The sequence below is a fragment of the Dendrobates tinctorius genome, unplaced genomic scaffold, assembly GCF_039654945.1.
Source record: "Dendrobates tinctorius isolate UK_male_01 unplaced genomic scaffold, ASM3965494v1 ptg000011l, whole genome shotgun sequence".
Taxonomy (NCBI): Eukaryota; Metazoa; Chordata; class Amphibia; order Anura; family Dendrobatidae; genus Dendrobates; species Dendrobates tinctorius.
Genome location: NW_027361679.1, coordinates 122,445,820 through 122,463,619, shown reverse-complemented (window position 1 = coordinate 122,463,619; position 17,800 = coordinate 122,445,820). Strand labels below are relative to the sequence as shown.

The 17,800-nt window shown below is 44.4% G+C and overlaps 1 protein-coding gene and 1 long non-coding RNA gene across 8 annotated transcripts in view; one reads left to right on the top strand and one right to left on the bottom strand.

Moving 5' to 3' along the window:
• LOC141050230 (uncharacterized) overlaps positions 1–17,800 on the bottom strand; it is a 64,627-nt gene that overhangs the window by 19,523 nt on the left and 27,304 nt on the right. For all 7 annotated transcript variants that reach the window (XM_073547102.1, XM_073547091.1, XM_073547099.1 and 4 more), the window contains exon 5: positions 11,355–11,586. In XM_073547102.1, the coding sequence (XP_073403203.1) occupies positions 11,355–11,586 (232 nt within the window). The remainder of the gene's footprint in view (positions 1–11,354; positions 11,587–17,800) is intronic.
• The window catches only part of LOC141050269 (uncharacterized), a 52,672-nt gene that overhangs the window by 15,139 nt on the left and 19,733 nt on the right, over positions 1–17,800 (top strand). The window contains exon 2 of the long non-coding RNA XR_012220511.1: positions 10,738–10,866. This is a non-coding gene — a long non-coding RNA (uncharacterized lncRNA). The remainder of the gene's footprint in view (positions 1–10,737; positions 10,867–17,800) is intronic.

The following is a 17,800-nucleotide window of genomic DNA, read 5'->3' as shown; positions in this document are numbered from 1 at the left end:
TTTTATTTTATTGAACAATGTCAAAAGTTGAAAAAGGGAAATAAACATACAAGGAAAAAATGCAAACATTGAGCAGGAGAAAAAGTTCAGCCCAAAATAAAATAGAATACAATTTTTTCTGGATAATGAGTAGGAACATGCACAAAAATTTTATTTTTAAGAGGTATAAAAGGGCTAGAACAGATCCCAAAGGACAATGGTTGGAGTGCTAAATACACACAAGCTCACAAGACAATATAAGCCTAATTCCTGGAAGAAGGTAATTCATCATGGATAATATAACAAGTTAAATAAGAGTTTCTTTATATACCATGGTCAGTCATTATATATTAAACAACAGGAGTAAACACAATTGAAAGAAGCTATGCATGAACATATTTACCCAAAGTCCAAGCTGCTGCAATGTACCCCTGATGCGCGTTTCGGTATCTTCCTCAGAAGGGGTGTGCCTTCCAGGAATTAGGCTTATATTGTCTTGTGAGCTTGTGTGTATTTAGAACTCCAACCATTGTCCTTTGGGATCTGTTCTAGCCCTTTTATACCTCTTAAAAATAAAATGTTTGTGCATGTTCCTACTCATTATCCAGAAAAAATTGTATTCTATTTTATTTTGGGCTGAACTTTTTCTCCTGCTCAATGTTTGCATTTTTTCCTTGTATGTTTATGTCCCTTTTTTAACTTTTGACATTGTTCAATAAAATAAAATTGCTTTTAAATGAATTTTTGGAGGATTTTTTCTCTGTTCTTATTGCTTAGTAGCGGTTTTCGTCTTGGAACTCTGCCATGCAGGCCATTTTTCCCCGGTCTCTTTCTTACGGTGGCATCATGAACACTGATCTTAACGACTTTACCCCCCAAGGGTGGTTTGCACGTTCATGACCGGGCCAATTTTTTACAATTCTCACCACACTGTCCCTTTATGAGGTAATAACTCTGGAACGCTTCCATGGATCCTGGTGATTCTGACATTGTTTTCTCGTGACATATTGTACTTCATGTTCGTGATAAAATTTTCATTCATATAACTCTCGTTTATTTGTGAAAAAAACGGAGATTTGGTGAAAATTTCACAATTTTCCAACTTTGAATTTTTATGCCCTTAAGTCACAGAGATATGGCGCACAAAAAACTTATTAAGTAACAATTCCCACATGTTTACTTTACATCAGCACAATTTGGGAACCAAAATTTTTTTTGTTAGGAAGTTAAGGGTTAAAAGTTCACCAGCTATTTCTCATTTTTACAACACCACGCGAGCTCAACGATCACTGGATTTTGGCCGTTGCAGCTGAAAAGAGGAAATCGGTAAACCAGGGGAAGAGTCCTGAGGAGATCATTTGCAGATTCCCAGTGACTTCTGGGATAAGTGAAGAGTCTCTGCGAGCTCAACGATCACTGGATTTTGGAAGAGACCAGGAGCCATTTGGTGAGCCGCATTTCTTGCTACATATTCACAGACTTACCACTGGAAAAGCCAAACTTCACATGCCACAAATGCAAGCTTGTGTCCCTGTTGGAGGAAAAGTTTCAAAATCTCGAAATCCCGAAGAGAGGCTACGTTGAAGATCATTAAGGAAGGTGAAGAGTTCTTAGACAGAGCAGAATGATCTCTTCAGGTTACAGAAAGAGAAGAAATTCGAAGTGCACCTGAAGAAACAGAGGAATGGAAGCATGTGACCCAGAGAAGCAGGAGGATCGAGAGGCAGTCAGCTCCCATACTGCTCAGGAACCAGTATAAGGCTCTCTCGCAGGAGAACGATGAAGAAATACATTAGGATAAGACTTTGCCCACAAACAGCAACCTTGTACGCCTTCAGAATCCTCCTGGATGGAGAAAGAAAAATGTTGTGAAGAAGAAACGGAGAGTGGTGGTCATGGGGGAATCCCTGTTGTGAGAACAGAGGCCGCTATCTGTAGACCGGATATAACCTCAAGAGAAATGTGCTGTCTTCCAGGTGCAAAAATTAAAAGAAGTGTCTGACAGGATATCAGGACTCTTCAGACCTACAGATGACTACCCATTCCTGCTAATACACGTGGGGACAAATGACAGCAAGAAACGACCTGGAAACCATCTGCAGTGACTTTGAAAACTTAGGCAAGAAAGTGAAAGAACTGGGAGCGCAGGTGGTCTTCTCTTCCATCCTCCCAGTGGAGAGCCATGGAACAAGGAGGTGGAATAAGATTCTGCAGGTGAACTACTGGCTACGTCGATGGTGCCGTCAGCAAGGATTTGGATTTCTGGATCACGGAGTGAACTACCTATACGATGGACTACTTGCTAGAGATTGGGTGCACCTTACAAAGACTGGAAAACATGTATTTGGAAGTCGCCTTGCTACACTCATCAGGAGAGCTTTAAACTAGAACAATGTGGGAACGAAAGCAAAAGGCCAAAAAAGCCATACACCTGACAAATGCTATTGAGAACTCTGCTATTAGAAGTGGAAAGGAAGAACAAAGACAAAAGAATCTAAATAATAAAAATATTGGAGAAAGAGAAACCAATCACAAACTAAAATGTTTATATACTAATGCACAAAGCATGGGCAACAAACAAGGAGAACTGGAACTACTAACACAGGAATAGAAATATGATGTCATTGGAATCACTGAAACTTGGTGGGACGATACACATGATTGGAATAAAAGGCTAGAAGGATACAACTTACTTGATAGAAACAGACTTGAAAAATGTGTATATCTGCACAGAGATTGAAGCTTCTGAGACTGGGAGTTCTGTGGAAACTGATTGGGTAAGAATACAAGGACAGAACAATGGAAAGGACACCATGTAGGCATTTACTACAGGCCACCTGTGCAAGCTGAAGATATGAATGAACTCTTTATGCATCAAATGGCCAAGTTCTCTAAAAAATATGACATAGTTGTCATGGGAGATTTCAACTATCCAGACATTTGTTGGGAATCTCTCTCAGGCAAAACTAACAGGTCAAGGAAATTCTTATCCTCTCTTGCTGACAACTTTATCTTCCAAAAGGTAGGGGAGAAAACAAGGGGAACTGCTACCTTGGATCTAATCCTTATAAACAGGGAGGAAATGGTTGAGGAGGTAAAAGTGGCTGGGACCCTAGGAGGTAGCGACCATGCTATTTTAGAATTTTGGATAACTAGAGGAGGAAGACCTGTGAAGACTCAGACATCAAGGTTAGATTTCAGAAAGGCAGATTTTGAGGGATTCAGAGAGAATTGGAGGGATCCAATGGCTGGATATCTTTAAGGACAAAAATGTTCAGGAAGGATGGGAAATCTTGAAAAATGAAATTCTCAAAGCACAATTGTTAACAATTCCGAAAAGAGGGAAGAATAGAAAGCATTTAAGGAAACCAGGATGGATGAACACAGAACTTAAGCACATGCTAAAAAGGAAGAAAGAAAGGTTTATAAAATGGAAAGAGGGAGGCATATCTAAAGAAGAATATAATACTGTCTGCAGAACCTGCAATGCCCAAATCAGATTATCTAAAGCTGACAATGAATTGAGGCTTGCAAGAGACATCAAAAACAATAATAAAGGATTTTGGGGATATGGCAAAAGTAAAAGAACAGTCAAAGATGCTATAGGATTTTTACAGGATGAAAATGATGAAATGGTAAGATAGGATGTTGAGAAGGCCGAACTTTTAAATTCCTATTTTGCATCTGTTTTCTCTTAGAAAGGAAATGTAACATCAACTGTTCTTCACTGTGCTATTAACCCCTTCATGACCCAGCCTATTTTGACCTTAACGACCTGGCCATTTTTTGCAATTCTGACCAATGTCCCTTTATGAGGTAATAACTCAGGAACGCTTCAACGCATCCTAGCGATTCCGAGATTGTTTTTTCGTGACATATTGGGCTTCATGTTAGTGGTAAATGTAGGTCGATAATTTTTGCGTTTATTTGTGAAAAAAATGGAAATTTGGTGAAAATGTTTGCAATTTTCAAATTTTGAATTTTTATGCTGTAAACCAGAGTTATGTGACACAAAATAGTTAATAAATAACATTTCCCACATGTTTACTTTACATCAGCACAATTTTGGAAACATTTTTTTTCGTTAGGAAGTTATAAGGGTTAAAAGTTGACCAGCAATTTCTCATTTTTACAACAAAATTTACAAAACCATTTTTTTTTTAGGGACCACCTCACATTTGAAGTCACTTTGAGGGGTATATATAGCAGAAAATACCCAAAAGTGACACCATTCTAAAAACTGCACCCATCAAGCTACTCAAAACTACATTCAAGAAGATTATTAATCCTTCAGGTGCTTCACAGGAACTAAAGCAACATGGAATGAAAAAATGGACATTTTAATTTTTCCAACCAAAATTTTTTTTTAGCATCAGTTTTTTCATTTTCACATGGGTAACAGGATAAAATGTATCCTAAAATTTGTTGGGCAATTTCTTCTGAGTACACCGATACCTCATATGTGGTCATAAACCACTGTTTGGGCGCACGGCAGAGCTCAGAAGGCAAGGAGCGCCATTTTACTTTTTGAATGGAAAATATGCTTGAATACTTAGCGGTTGCCATGTCATGTTTGGAGAGCCCCTGTGTGCCTAAACATTGGAGCTCCCCCACAAGTGACCCCATTTTGGAAACTAGACCCTCCAAGGAACTTATCAAGATGCATAGTGAGCACTTTGAACCCCCAGGTGCTTCACAAATTGATCCGTAAAAAAAAAAAAAGTACTTTTTTTTTTTTTTTTTTTTTTTTTTTCACAAAAATTTTATTTAGCCTCAGTTTTTTCATTTTCACATGGGCAACAGGATAAAATGGATCCTAAAATTTGTTGGGCAATTTCTGCTGAGTACATTGATACCTCATATGTGGTCATAAACCACTGTTTGGGCGTACGGCAGGGCCCGGAAGGGAAGGAGCGCCATGTGACTTTTTGATTGGAAAATTAGCTCCAATCGTTAGCGGACACCATGTCGCATTTGGAGAGCCCCTGTGTGCCTAAACATTGGAGCTCCCCCACAAGTGACCCCATTTTGGAAACTAGACCCTCGAAGGAACTTATCTAGTAGTGTGGTGAGCACTTTGAACCCCCAAGTGCTTCACAGAAGTTTATAACGCAGAGCAGTGAAAATTAAAAATAATTTTTTTTCCACAAAAATGATTTTTTAGCCCGCTATTTTTTATTTTCCCAAGGGTAACAGGAGAAATTAGACCCCCAAAGTTGTTGTGCAATTTTTCCTGAGTACCCTGATACCCCATATGTGGGGGGGAACCACTGTTTGGGCACATGTCGGGGCTCGAAATGGAGGGAGCACCGTTTGACTTTTTGAACGCAAAATTGGCTGGAATAAATGGTGGCTCCATGTCGCGTTTGGAGACCCCGTGATGTGCCTAAACAGTGGAAACCCCTCAATTCTATCTCCAACCCCAACACACCCCTAACCCTAATCCCAACCCTAATCATAACCCTAACCACAACACTAATCCCAACACACCCCTAACGAAATCCCAACTCTAACCCTAACCACAAGCGTAACCGTAATCCCAACCCCAACCCAACCCTAATCCCAATTACAACCCTAACCCTAATTCCAACCCTTAGTCCAACCCTAACCCTTAGTCCAACCCTAACCCTATTTCTAACCCTAACTCCAACCCTAACCCTAGCCCTAACCCTAATGGAAAAATAAAAAAATATATTTATTTTTTTTTATTATTTGTCCCTACCTATGGGGGTGATAAGGGGGGCGGTGATTTACTTTTTTTTTTATTTTGATCACTATGAAAGTTTATTATAGTGATCAAAATAAATGAATGAATCTGCAGCACTGCAGATTCGATTCGGCGCACTGCGCATGCGCCCGCCATCTTCTAAGAAGGCGGCGCCCATGACGCGGGTCACCAGGACGGATAGCGGGAGATCGGAGGCACAAAGGAGGGTGAGGGGGTGATCGGAGGGCTGGGAGGGCGGAGGGAAGCAGATTATGACGGCGGCTGCCGATCGGTGCCGGCAGCCGATCGGTGCCGTCAGTCGGTGTGGGGGGTCGGGTCTCGGTGTCCAGCCATGTCTGATGCTATTTCAGCATCAGCCATGGCTGGATTGTAATATTTCACCAATTTTCATTGGTGAAATATTACAATCGCTCTGATTGGCTGTTAAAAGTGAAACTGCCAATCAGAGCGATCGTAGGCACGTGGGGGCTAAGCCACACCCCCAGGTGTTAACTCTGAAGGGTCCTTTGTGTGCGGGTTTGAGGAATTGAGGGTAAACTGATTAAATTTGCTGATGACACAAAGCTAGGAGGGATAGCTAATACTAGAGAGAGAGGATTCAAAAAGATATAACTAAACTGGAGCAGTGGGCAGCAACTAACAGAATGGTTTTTAACAGGGAAAAATGCAAAGTACTACATCTGGCCAATAAAAATGAAAAAAAGCATATACAGAATGGGAGGAATAGGGCTAAGCAACAGCAAATGTGAAAAAGACTTGGGTATACTAATAGATCACAGACTGAATACGAGTCAACAGTGTGATGCAGCAGCAAAAAAGGCAAATGCAATTCTAGGATGTATTAACAGAAGCATAAAGTCTAGATCACATTAAGTCATTATTGCCCTCTACTCCTCTTTGGTCAGATCTCATCTGGAATACTCTGTCCAGTTTTGGGCACCACATTTTAAAAAAACACATCAACAAACTGGAGCAAGTTCAGAAAAGAGCGACCAGAACGGTGACCGGTCTGCAAACCATGTCCTATGAGGAACGGTTGCATGATTTGGGAATGTTTAGCTTGCAAAAGAGAAGACTGAGAGGAGACTTAATAGCGGTCTACAAATATCTCAAGGGCTGCCACATTGTAGAAGGATTATCTTTATTCTCATTTGCACAAGGAAAGACTAGAAGCAATGGGATGAAACTTAATTGGAGGAGACACAGATTAGATTTAGAAAAAACTTTTTGACAGAGTGATCAAATGGAACAGGCTGCCACGAGAAGTGGTCAATGGAAGTCTTCAAACAGAGGCTGGACAGACATCTGTCTGGGATGATTTAGCGAATCCTGCTTTGAGCAGGGGTTGGACCAGATGGCCCAGGAGGTCCCTTCCAACTCTACGACCATTTTATATTTAGGGACCACATTACATTTGAAGTCACTTTGAGGGGTCTATATGATAGAATAGTGTCACTTTTGGGTATTTTCTAAAAACTGCACCCCTCAAGGTACTCAAAACCACATTCAAGAAGTTTATTAACCCTTCAGGTGCTTCACAGGAATTTTTTGAATGTTTAAAAAAAAAAAATGAACATTTAAACTTTTTTCACAAAAAAATTAATTCAGGTTCAATTTTTTTTTTATTTTACCAAGGGTAACAGGAGAAATTGGACTGCAAAAGTTATTGTGCAATTTGTCCTGAGTACGCTGATACCTGATATGTGGGGGGGAAACCACTGTTTCGGCGCATGGCAGAGCTCAGAAGGGAAGGAGCGCCGTTTGACTTTTTCACTGCAGAATTGGATGGAATTCATATCGGATGCCATGTCACGTTTGGAGAGCTCCTGATGTGCCTTAACAGTGGAAACCCCCCACAAATGACCCAATTTTGGAAACTAGACCCCCCAAGGAACTTATCTAGATATGTGGTGAGCACTTTGAACCCCCAAGGGCTTCACAGAAGTTTATAACGTACAGCCGTACAATTAAAAAATCATATGGTTTTCCCAAAAAAATGATCTTTTCACCCCCAATTTTTATTTTCCTAAGGGTAACAAGACCCCAAAAGTTATTGTGCAATTTGTCCTGAGTACGCTGATACCCCACATGTGGGGTTAAACCACTATTTGGGCGCATGGCAGAGCTTGGAAGGGAAGCAGCGCCATTTGACTTTTTTGGCTGGAATTGAGGAATTGAGATCGGACGCCATGTCGCGTTTGGAAAGCTCCTGATGTGCAAAAACAATGGAAATCCCCCACAAATGACACCATTCTGTAAACTAGACCCCCAAAGGAACTTATCTAGATATGTGGTGAGCACTTTGAACCCCCAAGGGCTTCACAGAAGTTTATAACGCCCGGGCGTGAAAATAAAAAAATCATTTTTTCCACAAACATCATCTTTTAGTCCCTTATTTTTTTTCTCCCAAGGGTAAGAGGAGAAATTGGACCCCAAAAGTTGTTGTCCAATTTGTCCTGAGTACGCTGATATCCCATATGTGGGAGAAAACTACTGTATGGGCACACGTCGGGGCTCTGAAGGGAAGTAGTGAAGTTTTGGAATGCAGACTTTGATGGAATGGTCTGCGGGTGTCATGTTGCCTTTTGAGAGCCTCTGATGAGCCAAAACTGTGGAAACCCCCCACAAGTGACCCCATTTTGGAAACTAGACACGCCAAGGAACTTATCTAGATGTGTGGTGAGCACTTTGAACCCCCAAGTGCTTCACAGAAGTTTATAACAGAGCCACAAAAAAAAAATCATTTTTTTTCCACAAAAATGATTTTTGCCCCCAATTTTTTATTTTCCCAAAGGTAACAGGAGAAATTGGACCCCAAAAGTTGTTGTACAATTTGTCCCGAGTAGGCTGATCACCCATATGTGGGGGTAAACCACTGATTGGGCACATGGCAGAGCTTGGAAGGAAAGGAGCACCGTTTGACTTTTTCAACGCAGAATTGGCTAGAATTGACATCAGACGCCATGTTGCGTTTGGAGAGCACCTGAAGTGCCCAAACAGTGGAAACCCCCCAATTCTAACTCCAACCCTAACCCCAACACACCCTTAACCTCAGCCCTAACCCTAATGTTTTTTTTAAATTTTATTATTTTTCCCTAACTAAGGGGGTGATAAAGGGGGGTTGATTTATTATTTATGGTGGGTTTTTATGTTTGGCAGTTGTTGCAAGCTAAAGGACGCTTTTTATTGTAAAAATAGTTTTTGATCACCACATTTTGAGAGCTATAATTTTTCCATATTTTGACCCACCAAGTCATGTGAGGTCCTATTTTTTGCGGGACGAGTTGACATTTTTAATGGTACCATTTTCGGGCATGTGACATTTTTGATCACTTTTTATTCCGATTTTTGGGACGCAGAATCAACAAAAACCAGCATTTCATGAATTTCTTTTGGGGGGGTGGGGGGTGGGGTGCGTTTACACCGTTCCGTGTCCGGTAAAACTGATAAAGCGGTTTTATTCTACGGGTCAGTACGGTTGCAGCGATACCTCAATTATGTCGTGTTTTGGCGCTTTTATGCCATGAAAACAAATTTTATATCAAAAAAATAATTATTTTGCATCGCTTTATTCTGCGAGCTATAACTTTTTATTTTTTCGCTGATGACTGTGTGGCGGCTTGTTTTTTGCGGGACAAGATGACATTTTCAGCGGTACCATGGTTATTTAGATCAGTCTTTTTGATAGCACATTATTGCACTTTTTGTTTGGCGGTATGATAAAGCATTTTATGCTTTGTTTTTTATTTTATTTTTTAAGGGGTTACCTAGTGGGACACTTTCATAAGACGGATCGTTATGGATGTGGCAATACCAAATATGTGTACTTTTACTGTTTGTTTTTTTTATTTCCAAAGAATGAATTTAATAGGGAATTTTTTTTTTTTTTTTTTTATATAAATTATTTTTACCCTTTTTTTTTTTTTTTACTTTATTACATTTTCCCGGGGGGACAATCACTGTCATGTGTCAGATCACTGATCTGACATGTCACACAGCGCTGTGTCAGATCAGCGATGTGACAGGCACTGAGGAGGCCGCCTCCCTGCAGGCCCCCGCGGACATATTGGATCCGGGGATCAGCAGGGAAGGAGGCCCTCAGCGCAGCACATCGCGCTGCGCTGGGGGTCTCAGGGAAGCATGGAGGGAGCCCCCTCCCTGCCGATGCTTCCCTGATCCTCCGGTACACTGCAATCAGGTTTGATCGCAGTGTGCCAGGGGTTAATGTGCCGGGGGCGGTCCGAGACACCCGGGAGCGCCACTGATCGCTTTGACGTACTATCCCATCCTTGGGAATTAAGTCCCAGGGCACATGGACGGGATAGTACGTCATATGTCAGAAAGGGGTTAACTGAGGCAAGTGAGGCCTGTAGTTCTTATGGGGTCTTCTGTTTTCTCTTGGATGAGTCGTCGCTGTGATCTTGGGATAATTTTGGTCGGCTGGCCACTCCTGGGAAGTTCATCACTGTTCCTTGTTCTCACCATCTGTGAATGGCTCTCATTGTGGTTTATTGGTGTCCCAAAGCTTTAGAAATGGTGTTAGAACCTTTTCCAGACTGATAGATTTCAATTACTTTGTTTCTCATTTGTTACAGAATTTCTTTGGATTGCGGCATGATGTCTAGCTTTTGAGGATTTTTCGGTCTACTTCACTTTGTTAGGCAGGTCCTATTTAAGCAATTTCTTGATTGTGAACAAGTATGGCAGTAATCTGGCCTGGGTGTGCTAGGGAATTTGAACTCAGCTTCCCAAAGATGTGATAAACCACAGGTAATTTATGTTTTAAGCTGGGGGTGGGGCAATCACTTTTTCACACAGGGCCCTGTAGATTTGGATTTATTTTTCCCTTAGTAATAATAAAGACTGCCATTTAAAAACTGCATTTTGTGTTTACTTGTGGATGCAAAAGAATAGGAAATCAGGAATGCGGCAAACACGTTTTCACAGAAATGTAAGTTATCAGAAGACAATTGGAAATAGAGTAAGGAAAAGGTATATTTATCAATAAGTTTATTCTACCTATATTTCAGGTTTCCGTGATATATTATTCCAGAGATATCTCCAATTACTGTGGAGAAGAGTGGTAATAAATAATTTACGGGCTAATGACATCATTCAGCTAAATGTTACCAAGAAAGTGGCCACTGACCAAGCAATATGTAAGTATGGGATCATAGGGTGACATATAGAGTAATCCCTAAGTTTCCTCTCTAAGCCAAGATGAGCTGATGCTGTTTGAGTCTCTGGCTGACTCAGGTCATTTATTACATGTACCAACTGATCATTTAAGGTTTTAGCAGCTGGACCTGTGGCATTCAGCTTCTGGTGTTTCTCTTTTGAAGAGGGGTTTGGAAGAGAAAACCCCTTTAGAGTCTCCTGCTTAAAATGAGTTGCCTAGCACCACTTGGTTTGTAATCAGGATGTGAGTGGTACAGATGACGCCATGCTTGGCAGCTACGTCCTGATGTGGAGGTGAGCAGCACTTGACAACCCTTTAAATTCAGGTGGAGGTGGATGGGGTGAATCACTGGTGCACACCAGATCTTCCATAATGAGTGTTCCGTATAAATTACATATTTCTGTGAGTGTGGTGATTTCATATAGTTTTTCACATATTGGATAGCATCATATTGTGTTATGTGATTACCTGTTGTGCATCCCGAGGTTCCAATGCTGATGGAATCTCTCTTGGTAATGCAATGAGAAGAGACGGCACTGCGTCTGGTGCAAGTTGAGGAACTGATGATCCAGGACATAGGCTGTAGTCTGTCTCAGTAAAATGATCGCTACATAAGCTTCTAGACGCAAAGGACGTGCAGTTCTGTTGATGCATTGCTACAAGCCACTTGGACAGCAGTTTTGGATCATTCGTTGGAAACCTGTAAATAGACATATTCCCATCATCTTAGTCGAGTCTGGTTAGGCAGTAAGTGTAAAAAGAAGAAATAGTTTCTACACTGCCACAAAACATGCAGCCATGGGGACCCGAACATGTCACTTGAGCACCTGCGATACGTTGTGCATACCCAAGCACCTTTGGCGGCAAACTCGCGTAACGAGCCCTTGCGCTCATCACTAGTGACCACCTTTTGCATTTAAAACAGCATCAGTTCTTCTAGGTACAATTGAACAAAGTCATGTATGGGATTATAGTCAGGTGCATGAGTGACCAATTATAACAACAAACAGGTGATAAAGATCAACATTTTCAAATGTAGGTTGAAACAGCTTCAAGGCTTGAAAGTGAACCTGTCAGCAGGATTGAGCTCCGTAAACTACAGACAGTGTCAAAATTGACGCTGTTATACTGATTAACCCCTTGACGACCAGAGGTATTTCAGTTTTATAATTTCCGTTTTTTGCTCCCCATCTTCCCAGAGCCATAACTTCTTCAATTTTTAGTCAATATGGCCATGTGAGGGCTTGTTTTTTACGTGACAAGTTGTACTTTTGAACAACACCATTGGTTTTAACATATCTTGTACTGGAAAACTTTAAAAAAAATTCAAGTGCAGTGAAATGACAAAAAAAGTGCAATTCCTAAGGTTTTTTTATACCATGTTCACTATATGCTAAAACTGACCTGCCAATTATGTTTCTCCAGGTCTTTACGAGTTCACAGACACCAAACATGTCTAGATTCTGCTGCAGACCTCTGGTCGTCATGCTGACCCATCAGTGACCGTCAATCTCGTGACAGAGTCACCGAAGGGTGGGATTAGCGACGCGCTTCCAGTAAGTGCGAGTCTAATGTCGCGATCAGAGATTTTTGTATGGAGCATCTTATGGGGTCCATATCTCAATTAATGTCATTTCATTGGTATCTATTTTTATTTTTTAAATTTACCAGTAGCTGCTGCATTTCCCACGCTAGGCTTATACTCAAGTCAATAAGTTTTCCCAGTTTTTTGTGGTAAAATTAGGTGCCTCGGCTTATACTCGAGTATATACGGGTATGGGTATACGTGTATGTTTTTTTGTTTTCTCTATCCCTTATCTCTACATTAGGTATATAGAATCACTGAACACTATCGATATAAAAAAGTCTCTTACACATGTAAGTATATATAGCAGGTTGTTGGTCACACTATTCATGTGATTTTTCCATCTTTGATTTGCACTTTATTTTGGTGGTATATGTTGTAGAGCCCGATATTTCAATAAAACATGGATTTTTGCTATAACTCACCGTAAAATCCTTTTCTCCGAGACGCTCTTTGGGGGACACAGATACTGAGGGTGTATGCTTCTGCCGCTAGGAGGCTGACATTCAGTGAAAAAAAAAAAAAAAAAAAAAAAGTGGTTAGCTCCTCCGCCGTATACACCCTCGCCCCTATTGCGGGCGGAAATCAGTTTGGTGCCAAAGCAGTAGGAGGACAACAAAATCAGCCTTAATACAGGTACAATATGTCCAAAACACCACCCTTATATCAAATTAGTAAATGCATATAAATTTAAACAAAACAAGAGCCAACTGGCTAATAGGGTGGGTGCTGTGTCCCCCAATGAGCGTCTCGGAGAAAAGGATTTTACGGTGAGTTTATCACAAAAATCCATGTTTCTCCTTCGCCTCATTGGGGGACACAGATACTGTGGGACGTCCTAAAGCAGTCCCTGGGTGGGAGATTGACTCACCGATCCAAGCTACATGCACCTCTTATTTACAGGTGCGCCACCGCTGCTTGGAGAATTCTTCTACCCAGGCTCGCATCCGCCGAGGCCAGAGTATGGATATTATAGTGCTTGGCAAATGTGTGCAGGCTGGACCAGGTTGCTGACTTGCAAACCTGTTCCGTCGAAGCCTGGTGCCGAAGCGCCCAAGAGGCGCCCACTGCCCGAGTAGAGTGCGCTCTGATCCCTGCTGGAATCGGCATGCCTTTAATAAGGTAGGACTCCTGAATAGTCAAACGAATCCATCTGGCTATGGTCGATTTTGAGGCAGCGAGTCCCTTCCTGCACCCTTCGGGGAGCATGAACAGCGTGTCCGTCTGACGAAAGGGTGCCGTCCTCGACATGTACCTCCGGAGGGCTCTTACCAGGTCTAACGTGTGAAGAGCCTTTTCCACACGGTGCACCGGTGCTGGACAAAATGAAGGCAAGACAACATCTTCATTAATGTGAAAAGAGGACACGACTTTCGGCAGAAAAGGAGGGGCTGGTCTGAGCACCACCATATCCTTATGGAAAGTGAGGAACGGGGCTTGGCAGGACAGGGCTGCCAGTTCTGAAATCCGCCTGATAGAAGTGATGGCCACTAGGAACACCACTTTCCAGGAAAGGTACCTCAAGGAGATATGCTGAAGCGGTTCAAATGAAGCTTCCTGCAGAACACTTAGGGCCATGTTAAGGTCCCAAGCGTCCATAGGCGCCTTATAGGGAGGTACCAAGTGGGAGACTCCCTGGATGAAAGTCTTCACCTGCAGATTGGTAGCAATTCTGAGCTGGAACATGACGGATAAGGCCAATATTTGTCTCCTGAGGGAACTTGGGGCTAAGCCCGAGTCTAGGCCCGACTGGAGAAAAGTCAAGATGTTGGGGATCGAGAATCTCAGCGGAGAAACACCGCGGCCTCGACACCAAGCAAAGAACACCTTCCAGGTGTGGTGGTAAATTCGTGCTGAAGCAGGCTTCCGGGCGCTAATCATTGTAGCGACCACCTTGCTCCCAAACCCTACCTGGGTTAGAATCCAAGATTCAACGGCCATGCCGTCAAACACAGGGCCCCTGAGTTTGGGTGGCAAATCGGCTCTTGAGAAAGTAGATCTGGGCACTCTGTCAGGCGCCAAGGAACGTCGGGGAGCAGCTGCATTAGATCTGCGTGTACAACGCTCGACGGAGCCAGTCTGGGGGCCAGCAGAATCGCCGGAACCCCTTCCGTCTTGATCTTCTTGATGACCCTTGGAAGTAGTGGCAGCGGGGGAAATAGATATGGGAGGAGAAAGTCTGCCGACCAATTTTCCACGCCCGGGATGTGGACAGCCGAAATCACCGAGTGGTTTGCTTCGGCCAACTGCAGCACGTACCCCACCTTGCGTATGGTTGCTCTGCTGCGGGTGCCCCCTTGGTGATTTATGTAAGCCACCGCCGTGGCGATGTCCGACTGAATCCGGACAGGGCGGCCTGCTAGAAAGTGATGAAACTTTTGCAGAGCCAGCTGAATTGCTCGTATCTCCAGTAAGTTGATCGGGAGGCGTGCCTCCTGTGGCGACCACCATCCCTGGGTCATGAGGTGGCGAAACACCGCTCCCCAGCCGAGGAGACTGGCGTGGGTTGTCATCACCAACCAATGGTCTCGGGGGGAAAGGTTTCCCCTGAGTCAGAGAGGAACTGGTTAACCACCATCCGAGCGACTGCATGACTTGATCGGACAGTCGGCACTGCCGATCGAGCGTGAAGGGATTCTTGTCCCAAGCTTACAAAAGGGCGTGCTGCAGGGGGCGAAGATGGAACTGGGCGAACGGTACCGATTCCATTGCTGCCACCATTTGCCCTAGACTTCTCATCCCAGATCGGATGGTATGAGGGACTGGTTGCCGAAGTGTCCGGACTCCCTGCCGGAGCGCTAGCACCTTTTCCTGAGGGAGAATTACCAACCCTCGGCGAGTGTCGAGAATCATTCCTAAAATGAGATCTTTTGAGCTGGCACAAGGGATGACTTCTTTGCATTGATCAACCACCCTAAGCGGGCAAGAGTATCTAGCGTGATGTTGACATTTTCCTCGCATGCCCGCATTTAAGGGCCTTTGACCAAGAGGTCGTCCAGATAAGGCAAGATGACCATGCCTCGAGAATGCAGTATGGCCATGACACCTGACATACCCTTTGTGAACACTCTGGGAGCCGTGGCTAGCCCGAAGGGTAGGGCTACGAACTGAAAATGTAGATCGCTGATGGCGAAGCGTAGAAACCTCTGATGAGGAAGAAAAATGGGAATATGCAGATATGCATCCTGGATATCTATTGAGGCCAAGTATTCTCCCTGCTCCATGGCAGATATGGCTGACCGGAGAGACTCCATACGGAAATGTCTGATCCTGATGAATTTATTCAGAAGCTTCAGGTCCAAAACAGGCCTGACCGACCCGTCCTTTTTGGGGACCGCAAAAAGGTTGGAATAGAATCCCTGATTTTTTTCGTGTTCCGGCACTGGAACAATTACTCCGTTGTGCTGGAGCGATTTTATGGCTCCCAATAGAGCCCTTGCCTGGGCATCCATTCTGGGAAGCCGGGAAAGAAAAAACCGTCTTGGCGGGTATCTGACAAATTCTATTTTGTAACCTGAGGCCACCAATTCCTTTACCCATGCGTCGTGAGCGACATTGGCCCAGACATGGAAAAACCAGAGTAGGCGGCCGCCCACCTTGCCGGTGTCGTCTGGTAAAGGCCTCGAGTCATTTGGCCGACGATCTTTGGGATCTGGATACCCTCGATCAGGGCTGCTGAGTACGCAATCTCCCCAATGGGTTGGCTCTATATGAGACCTGCCGATCCCTATCCTGGTTGGGGCGGCCCGAGGCGGCGGAATTGGCCGCTGTAGTCCTCCCCGTGCTGCGAAAGGCCCGAAAACGTGCCTGAAACGGGTGACGAAAAAGCGGTTTGACCCTTTGTTGAGGGAGAAACCCACTCTTCCCTCCTGTGGAGTCGGAGATAAGTTGATCCAACTTCTCCCCAAATAGGCGGCCGCACTGATAAGGCAGGGAAGTCAAGGACTTCTTAGAAAAAGAATCGGCTCACCATGTCTTTAACCATAGGGCTCTTCTGTTCGAAATTGCATTAGCGGCAGCAAGTGCAGAGCAATTGGCCGCATCCAAAGACGCATTAATTACATAGTCTTCAGCCATCGCCATCTGACCTGCGACCTCAGAAATCTCTGCAGGTAGCTCCTGCGCGACCTTGTTTAATGTTTCTGACCATGATATCATAGCCTTGGCTACCCAAGTGGCTGCGAATGAGGGAGCGAGTGCTGACCCTGACGCCTCATACACTGAGCAAGCTAAGCTCTCTATAAGGCGATCCGTGGGATCCTTAATCGAGGAACCACTAGGGACGGATAGCAGGGTCTTAGTGGCTAGGCGCGAAACCGGAGGATCCACCATCGGGGATTCCATCCATCTTTTACGGAGGTCCGGAGCAAACGGATACCTTGTTTCGAGTGCCTTTTGACCCGAGAAACGCCTGTCTGGACGTTCTCTGTGCCGCTGCACTATGTCCTCAAACTCTGGGTGAGAGGAAAAAACTCTGTGCGGGCGCTTCACTTGCTTAAATGCCACTTTATGCCCCGTAGCTGCTGCGGGATCATCCTCAATCCCCAGGGTCTGATTGACGGCTTCTATGAGGCTGTCCACTGTTTCACGTGACCCTGGAGTGTCCAGGTCAAGGGGCTCGTCTGAGTCGCAATCTGAGGTCTGCTCGCTATCAACCACTGATGACGGGGAGCGAGAAGCAGAGCTTACGGATGCCAAGGCACCGGAGGGACTGGGCAACACCGTGTGGATTCGTTTCCTCCGGGTCTGCCTGGAGCGAGATTGGCCCCTGCAGGCCGGAGGCTTTTGTGAGGTGGAGTTCCCTCTAAGGCCGGCGAGCCATTGTCCCTGCCCCTATCTGGGGCTTGAAGGGACTCTATTACTCTCGTAAGCGATGCCATGGACTGTGATCGGGCCCAATCCGGGGGATTTGACACATTGGTCACGGTCGCAGGGGAGGGCTCCTGGGCGTGATCGGATTCGCAGGCTTCGCATAATCGCTTGCTCTGCGCCCGCGGAAACGCAGCCCGAAAAGTGACGCATGCAGCGTAAAAGAACATGTGCGTCTTTGCCTTTTTGGACATGCTGTATCTGTCCGCTGCTGGGGATGTGGGGAGGAGGTAGCACCTCGTTTTCCCTGTAGCGTGGCCTCTCGGGCAGCACTTACCCCAGTCCTGCGCCCCCCCGTCCTGGCTGCTTCCTTCAAATCGCGCGCCACCAGCTGTGGGAGTGAACCAGCATGTAAAACCGCTCTAGGGGCGGTGCTTCCGTTCTGTGGCCTAGCCGCGCTCCGAAGCCAGTGCCTAAATTTCTTCGCCGCCGCAAGTGACACGCGGCTCCAGGGGCGGGA